The sequence below is a fragment of the Gastrolobium bilobum genome, unplaced genomic scaffold (assembly GCF_033153095.1).
Source record: "Gastrolobium bilobum isolate Gb01-03AN ecotype WA unplaced genomic scaffold, APGP_CSIRO_Gbil_v1 utg881, whole genome shotgun sequence".
Classification (NCBI taxonomy): domain Eukaryota; kingdom Viridiplantae; phylum Streptophyta; class Magnoliopsida; order Fabales; family Fabaceae; genus Gastrolobium; species Gastrolobium bilobum.
The window spans coordinates 447,102-455,663 of record NW_026898866.1 but is presented as its reverse complement, the minus strand read 5'-3'; the positions used below and the strand labels follow the sequence as shown (position 1 = coordinate 455,663).

Genomic DNA, 8,562 nt, shown 5'->3' with positions numbered 1-8,562 from the left:
TTTTTTAATTTTTTTTGACCGTTTGATTTTATTGAGCTTAATTTTGATCAGATGAAAGCTTACATTTTGAACTTTAAACTTGTTTATTACAAGTCCATAAATAAGACTAGTTCCACAAAAATCAATTTTTTTGAGCCAACTCGCGAGCCAACCCGCGAGCCAACCCACTGCCATCATTTCGAGCTAATCCGCGAGCTTTTTTTGAGCCAACCCGTGAGCTTTTTTCCGATCCAACCCACGAGCTGATTATCGAGCCAACCCGCGAGCCAACCCTAACCCGGCTCGGGTCGGGCTGGGTTGAGTTTTCTGGCTCGTTTATTTTTTCGAGCCAACCCTAACCCGACCCGTTTTTTACGGGTTGAATGTGGGTTGGGCCGGGTCGAGCCGGGTTGGCCCGTTTTGCCAACCCTAGTTCTAGCATTGATTGAGTAATAACCAAGTGGATCGAGTATTAGGTACTCTTTGGTAGAAGAGTTTACAAAAAAATATCCATGCATCTCACTTTGATATTCTGTGTAGTTCATGTTTGGTACAAGGTATTTAAATATTTTTTCAGTAAACTTATTTGCCTAGCCTTTGAAAAATATTTGTAAAATAGGATAAAAAGCACTGTTCTCAAATACCACTTCCAAGATGGTATTTGTAGTTAACCGGCTAAATGGCACGAAGATAAAGAAAATAACAATGTTCTTTGATGTTGCAACCAATGTTGAAGACACACTTATTCATACTTTATATAATGGTTATTCACATTCAAAAAGTACAAAAGGGGTATTTATTCTTTTTAACACATTCTCCCATTAATATTTTACCTTCAATCAAATATAGACTCAGAAAATTTAACTCAATTTTTTTGATAATATTTCAGCGTACCAAATAATTTTTTTTTAACTTTCCAAACAAACTCACTTTTCCACCATACTCCTAGTAATTGTATTTTTATTGTAAAAAAAAAATTTCTCGTCTAAAAACCAAATAACAACTAAATTATCGAATCATTTCTTAACTCCAACCGTCACCGTCCTTCTCTCAATTGTTTTGTTCCAAATTTTACAGTTCGGATTAAAAAAAAGAATTTGCTGTCAGGATTCAATGTTTGATTGCGCTGTTTTTAATAGAAGCCTAATATACATGGACTCTTTGTTTTAGGCTAATGGTCTTTTCCTATTGGGTAGGAGGTTACATGCAGAATATGCATATACACAACAGATTCAATTTGGATTGGACTCGAGGCCCAATAAGCAGAAGACCTACCTAGTTGGATGAAAATTAGAAATCTCGTAAGTAGCCCGTATTTTTTGGTTAAATATTTTCTTAAAGATATCTATCATGTAATATTAAAATGAAAATAACATATTTGGTGTCAAAGACTCAAAATAGAACTATTGAATCTAATCATTGGCCTTTTTTTTGTAACATTATACCCCCCAAATATAATAATAATAATAATAATAATAATAATAACTGCCACATCACACAAGCCGACGAATACAATAAATCACAAAGGAAGAAACTATAAACTTACTTGCGTGGTCAAGCAATATTGCAATCGGCAATGAAACTATTGAGTTTTTTAAGAGGACAACATCTATATATATATATATATATATATATATATATATATATATAGTAAATTCAATGAATTGAGAGTTCACGACGTGCCTCGTGCTGTTATCAATTGACTTGCACGATTGATGTCATGCTTATAACAAGTAAATGATTTTGGTACAATTAGGTTGAGCTTGGTTGCAGCCAATGATGAAAATATTGTTTTTTATAGGCGAGAACGTATACATATAATAATTTTAATGAATCGAGAGTTCATAACATGACTCTCGTATTGTTATGATTGATTTATTACGTGTTTGATATTTTACTTTTTCACAATTAAATGATTTTGGTTCAAATGATAGGCAAATAATTTACAATTCTATAATTTATTCTGAATATAAAATGAGGAAAAAAATTTATTTTATGCTTCTCCAGTCAAATATGTATTTGAGATCACAAAAATAAATAAAAAATATAAAAACAAATCGATAATTGTGCTAAATTGAAACATGCTTACAAGTAACAAAGGTAACCAAAAAACAATTTTAAAAAAAAAAATGCTTGCAATTGTCAAATCACATGACTACAGTGGGTTGATAAATGACACCAGATGGCGCTAAGGAGCGAAATTACCGTGGTCTGGGACTAAAAAAATTGGATGGGAATAGAATGAGAGAAAGAGAGAAAAAGTTGAGGAGAGAGAATAGAGAAATTTTTTTTAAAACAAATATCAATTTTTAAGTGAAAGAATTATGATAATTCTGAAACATATTAAAAAATTCCAGCGCTAAGAATGCAGTGATGGCAAAGCACACACACCCCATGATATGTGAAAATAAGAAATATTACAGACATAAGAGGAGTTTGACTAAATGAACGGACCTGAACCTCCAAAAAAAAAAAAAAAGGGACCTGAAAACCAAAGAATCTAACACGTCACACCCCATATGCACGCACAGATTTTCAATTTATTTATCAAATAATATTGTTCATTTAATATCACTTATATAGTAGGGGAGGAGAGGGATGAAATTAAAAGTAAAATTTAAAACGGACTGATGTGGTCAGTGTGACTAAAAAGTATGGTATTCGGGTCAATAATTCTCACAAAGTGACATATTGAATTATATTTTCCAAAAGACGTGGTATGTTGACACTTGGTCCCCCATTCATTCTAATAGAAATGGTATTTTGCTATATTTTTCTTTCACTGTACAAAGGAATATTATATATAGACGTAAATATTACAAAAGATAAAAATAAAAGATTTATCTATAATTTGAATTTGAAATACAAACAATCCTAATATCCTATTATAACAGCCTCATTAATTACAACTTCATCAGATGACTCAATGTATAATTCCATCATAACAGCCTCATTAATTACAGTTTTATCATATGACTCAACACATAATCCTATAGCATCATCATATCCTTGTAACTGATGTCTGAGTGACAACTTGCTTTGAATTTGATCTCATCTTTATCACTTTCCCTCAAATTGAAGCATGTAAATTTGAAATGCCCAACTTGCTGACTAATGAAAGAAATGGTCCCTTTGTCCAAAGCTTTAGTAAAAACATCTACCAATTGCATGTGGGAGCAAACACAAAAGGTGGAGATGGTTTGCGCTTGGAGATGTTCAAGTACAAAATGGAAATCCAACTCGATAAATTCTGTGCCAGATCACGACGGTGCATTTTTATGGGATAACCTCCCCACACTAAAGGTTGGAAAGTGCTTGACCTTGATACACATGAAATGTTCATATCACGGGATGTTGTATTTCATGAAAGTGTCTTTCCATTCCATAACTCTATTAGCTACCTCAAATAATCATAGTCCAACTTCACTCCCCACTATTATTATGAATGATGCAGGAGTGGTTGATAAAAATTATTGAGAAGCACTCTTAGATTTGGATAGAGGAGCAGTTGTTGCTCCACAAAATGATTGTACGATTGGTCCAAATGCATATGCTAGAATATTAGATGATGGGGGGAGCTAGCGAGAAAGCTCCGGACGCAGATGCTCCAATATCTGTTGACAATTGCTCCGAACATTAAAGCTCAAATATCAGACGACACAGGGAGTCCTTTAATGTACGTCTTCTACAATGGCTCATGATCTCGTTGACAATGTGAGTCCCTCTCTACTTTCTGCAAATATTTTGTAGCGTCCGACCCGTATTTGAAAGCCACTTGTCTCTTTGCTGGATTATAAATGTCATTTTGTTGATACACATGCACCTTTCATTAGTAATGATCCCAGATCAGTCTCTGGTACGCGGTACCCCATTAGTAATTTTGCCATGATAGAAATGGTATTTTGCTATATTCTTCTTTCACTGTACAAAAGAACTTCATATATAGAAGAAGTAAATATTACAAAAGGTAAAAATAGAAGACTTATCTACAATTTTAATTTGAAATACAAACAATCATAATCCTATTATAACAGTCTCATTAATTACAGCTTCATCCTATGATACACACTTCAAAATACTTGATGTGTCGTGTTTGACACTACCTGACACTCCAACACGCGTTGCAGAGACTCAAAAAAAGTTCAAAGATTACATTAGTTCCAAGTATTAGATTCGTTCGATTATGATTACCATTTTATTGAGTTTAATATAAATATTTAGGATATCTTATGTTTCTTTGCAAAATTGATGGGTATTATAAGTTTAGATTCATTCTTTTGTTAAATTATTGAATATTAAATATAATATGAGTTCGCTTTTTCTGCAGTTACTGCAGATAAGTTATCTGCAGTAAGCTAATACGACGTCGTTTTGGGACGGAAATCATGGTGTTTTTGTAATTTTAATTTATTTTAGGGTTATAATAGTCTTTATATTTATAATTTTTTAAGATTTCAATACTAAAACGACGTCGTTTTGAGAATAAATGCAGATAACTTCTCTGCATTAACTGCGGAAACATTTTTCCCATATAATATACATTACATAAATTAAAAATAGTATTTAATATCAAAATGTGTCTTAACGTGTCAAAATTTAGTATTTTTTAGAATTAACGTGTCGAAGTTTCGTGTCGTATCTCGTGTCGGTGCAACACAGGCTTCACCAGATGACTTAGCGCATAATCTTATCATAACAGCCTCATTAATTATAGCTTCATCGGATGATTCAACGCACAATCCTACAGCCTCGTAATATCCTTGTAAGTGATGACCTTAGCGACAACCCGCGATAACTTGTTTTGAATTTGATCTCATCTTTATCACATTCACATTAGTCCTAGGTTTTGTTTGGTATTCTTAAATAGGATGAAAAAAATAAAAGAAAAAAATAGCAAGGGATCGAGAGAGAGGGAATTTTTCCCCTTTTCTATTAAATAATACCAAACGATAGAAATGCATAATAAATTCTTTTTAATTTAAGTAATATCAAATAAAGGAAGTGTAACAGATATTTTGCTTATCTTTTATATTTCAGGAGTGCTACGGAAACATACGCATAATTGGTAAAGAAATATAACCGAGGAAGAGGAAACAAAAACCGGGACAAGAAAATCTGACAGAAGCCCATAACTTAAGCTGAATTATTACAAAGGATTTTAAAAGACATCCTCCGTTTAGATTCAACACTCTACCTTAGCCATTCAAAGAGATTCTGCTAGATTTTATTTTATTTTTTATTCCTCTGTCACTACTCATGAGTCACGAGTACGCAAACTTATACGTATACCCCCAAACCAAACTTAAGGGAGAAGCAAAATACAAAGCAAGACATATTATTAAATCACTAGTATTGACACTGAACTGAGTCTAAAAAGATTCCCTCTGTATATTGATCCAATCGGATGCAGGGGAGTTCCTTTTCTGGTTTATTATTCCACTTCGTCCTTTTCTTTCTTCAGTTTGGACAAAAACTGCCAAAAAAGTTTATTATTATTACGCGTGTATGTGTGTACAAAATAGGACAAGTTGCAAATGCATGTGCCTCTGGAGTTCAATTCACTTCGGGTTTAATAGGTCCACTCTTGAGGCAGAATCATCTCACTCTGGATATTTTTTGGCGCTTTCTGTGATTTGCGCTTCTGAAGTGAATACATGCCATCACTGTTACTCACTAGAACATCTGTAAATCGTAATAGTATTTATTAAAATTAATATTCACTCAACAAAACAAAGTAATCACACAATTGAAAACTAATAATGATAGGGTTATATTTATTTATGTTGCATAAGATAAACAAGCTTCCTATACACACAAAGTGAAAGTTAGTTCTACATCTATTTTCTCTCTCTCCTCTTACATATGAGTCTCACTTGTAATTCTATTTTTACAACATGAGAGAATCATTTTCCTACAACAGATAAATATAACTCATAATGATATACCTAATAAATATTGGGGTTTACTAATTTCATGTTACGTGATATAGTACCTAATAAATATTGGGGTTTATTAATTTCATGTTACGTGAGATAATACTCTCATGTAAGTGATACAAATATATAGGGTTCACAATTTAAAAAAAAAAAGAAAAAAGAAACGAAAAAATTGACACAAAATTCTATGAGTATATAACATAAGATATATGTATCTTATGTAACATGAGACGTCAATATCAGGCGTTCACGGAACTATTAAAGCAAATAGCATTAAGAAGAAGAAAACAAAGTTGTTGATGATTAGGTACCATTGAGAGCGGGGAAGCCACCAGTTTTGGGTCCAGACTTGGCAGCCATTTGTTCAAAGTGGAGTTGCAAAGCCTGTACCACTCTTGCTGGTATAAGAACAGTAGAACAACCTTTACCTGACCACATCGTACATAATAAAAATCAATTCTCATGTGCAACCAACTGATATTTTTTTTGCAGTAAAGTACTAATTATTTGGGGAATCACTCAGCATGAAGAATCTCCCAATTTGGTCACTAAATTTTTGACTGCTTTATTTAATATTTTTTGTAAGGGTATATAACTCCTATGCTAAAAGCATATGATAAATAGATTAGAGAAGATTCCAGTTCAATTCCTTAGGTAAGATTTGGTCACCACACACCATTCACAAGCAAAATCGGATTTTTGAGACTACGGGATTTTGTTTTATTTTTTTTGGTTGAGACTGAAGAATATTTGAATGGAATGAGGACACAAGGTCGAACACAACAAAATCATTAAAGTGTGAAAAACAGATTCAAATATAAAAAAGTGGGATAGTTGTAGTTGACATTCCATTTTCACTAAACAGCTAGGGAACAAACACAACTGTAGGAAAAGATTCAGAATCTTAAAGCAACCGAACCGAATCGATCACACTATATCCACGTTACCTGGCTTGTTGGTTGATTTGTACGGGGCACTGGTTCCCCCACTAGGCAAGAAAACCCCGGTCCCACCTCTTGAACCGGGTCCATCAAGGAAAACAGCCCGCATGCCTGAACCGGTTTGCTGCTGTGGTTCACGAGTCCTCCGTCCATTACCACCCCCTTTACCTTTCTTGTGAATTTGCTGAATCTGTTTTTTTGGCTGGCCTTGACTTTTCGGAGACAGAACATGATCTTGGTTAAGCCGAGAAAGCTAATACAAGAAAAGGGTAACAACAAAAAAGTTAAACTTAGCCACACACAAAAAATAATAACAATAGAGAGAGACAGGATGTTAGTGTTATAGTATCTTACTTCAATTGATCGAATTTGTTCCTGAATGAGAGTTTGGTATGAGCAGAGTTCAATATTGGAGCAGAGTTTAGAATTTCCTCTTTCGTCAAGGTTCATCTTCTCAAACATTCCAATCATGCCCTTCTCAGGTGTAGCTGGAGAAGATGGTTCCTGAGAGGACCCTTCGGGACTCCCCTGGTTTGAACCCATAGGTGACCACAGAGTTGAGTCAGTTGACTGGGGTGAACCGATTAAGTCCCAGGACTTCATGAGAAAGAAGAAAAAGGAGATTTTTTTAAGTACTAGAAACCATGGTATTGAATACAAGAATAAAAGGCCAAAATGGATATTGTATTAACACGAAATTAAACAAGAGTAGGAAAAGATAAACAAAAATAGTACCAATTCCAAGTTGTGAGTCTGAGAGATAATGTCTGAGAAATCGAATGTGTCGTCATCTTGAAGCATGAAGTGAGCCATACGGTGAGTTAACTCGTCGATGAAATCGTCCTCCTTGTCGTTCCCCTGAACTGGTGGCTTTAAAGCTGAACTGTTGTTGTTGTTGTTGTTGTCGTTATCTTGTGTCTCTGAGACAATATCATCGACGTCCTCGTTGGGGAGAAACTTAGAAGGAAGCCAAGTGTCCCAAGCATGTAACTCAACAGCCATGATAAAGGAACAGGTAATTATAGCTTCACAACAAGGGATATGGGGTTTTGATGAATTGTAATAAGGGAAACAGAGTGTTTTTGTGTGTGTGAGTGTGTGTGTTGTGCACAATAATAATACACAACGGTATTGGCCTGCACCAGTTTTAATTTAAGAAACTGTAGATGAAGAAGACCACAGAATGAGAAATCCTTAAATTAAAGAGCAATAACAATTTCTTCGGGGGGAAGGAAGAGGATACTGACATGAATGGTATCTACGGTGGTGAAGAGGGTGGGCCCTGTCTCTGTGCCTGTTGGGATTGTGATCGGAGCCTGTGTTTTATGGTCAGAGTTCGGTTTAGTAGTTGAAGTGTACATTGTCATTTACCTAGTTGTACAACTCACCTGCCATTTGTTGGACAAAGTTGCACCCACAACATGCGAACCACTCCAACAGGCACAACCCTTGCAATAAATGAATATGTTTTTTTAGTTATTATTATTTTTTAAACGGAAAAAGTGTTGTTATGTTAAACGACAGAACTTGTTTTATTTTATTTTCACAAATAATATGATTTATACTTTTATTTTATTTATTTTTTTGGTAAGCTTATTTTATTTATTTTTTGACCATTCTCTCTTCTCCATCTATTTACACATTTTATATCATTTAAAATGACATGTACTTTTTTTAAATACCTAAAATTTCATTCCGTGGATGTA

The 8,562-nt window shown here is 34.1% G+C and overlaps 1 protein-coding gene across 2 annotated transcripts; it reads right to left on the bottom strand.

Annotated features, from left to right (window-relative positions):
- Positions 1 to 5,110: 5,110 nt before the first annotated feature.
- LOC133284858 (uncharacterized) lies at positions 5,111 to 8,261 on the bottom strand. Of its 2 annotated transcripts, none has more exons than XM_061481969.1 (5): positions 7,592 to 8,261; positions 7,211 to 7,453; positions 6,863 to 7,109; positions 6,227 to 6,343; positions 5,111 to 5,661 (listed from the first exon to the last, which is right to left on the bottom strand). In XM_061481969.1, the coding sequence occupies exons 1-5, from the start codon at positions 7,856 to 7,858 to the stop codon at positions 5,549 to 5,551; spliced, it is 987 nt and encodes a 328-aa protein (XP_061337953.1). In that variant the 5' UTR covers positions 7,859 to 8,261; the 3' UTR covers positions 5,111 to 5,548. The 2 variants fall into 2 exon arrangements, with proteins under 2 accessions (XP_061337953.1, XP_061337954.1); XM_061481970.1 differs by having other exon boundaries at positions 7,211 to 7,384.
- Between the last annotated feature and the right edge of the window lie 301 nt (positions 8,262 to 8,562).

What these genes read in the sequence shown, in the direction of transcription:
- LOC133284858 (XM_061481969.1), bottom strand. Translation starts at nt 7,858, where the DNA reads ATGGCTGTTGAGTTACATGCTTGGGACACTTGGCTTCCTTCTAAGTTT. An exon ending in AGACTCACAACTTGGAATTG is followed by an intron (nt 7,454 to 7,591) that starts GTACTATTTTTG and finishes TTTCTCATGAAG; the next exon opens with TCCTGGGACTTAATCGGTTC. An exon ending in TGGCTTCCCCGCTCTCAATG is followed by an intron (nt 5,662 to 6,226) that starts GTACCTAATCAT and finishes TACGATTTACAG; the next exon opens with ATGTTCTAGTGAGTAACAGT.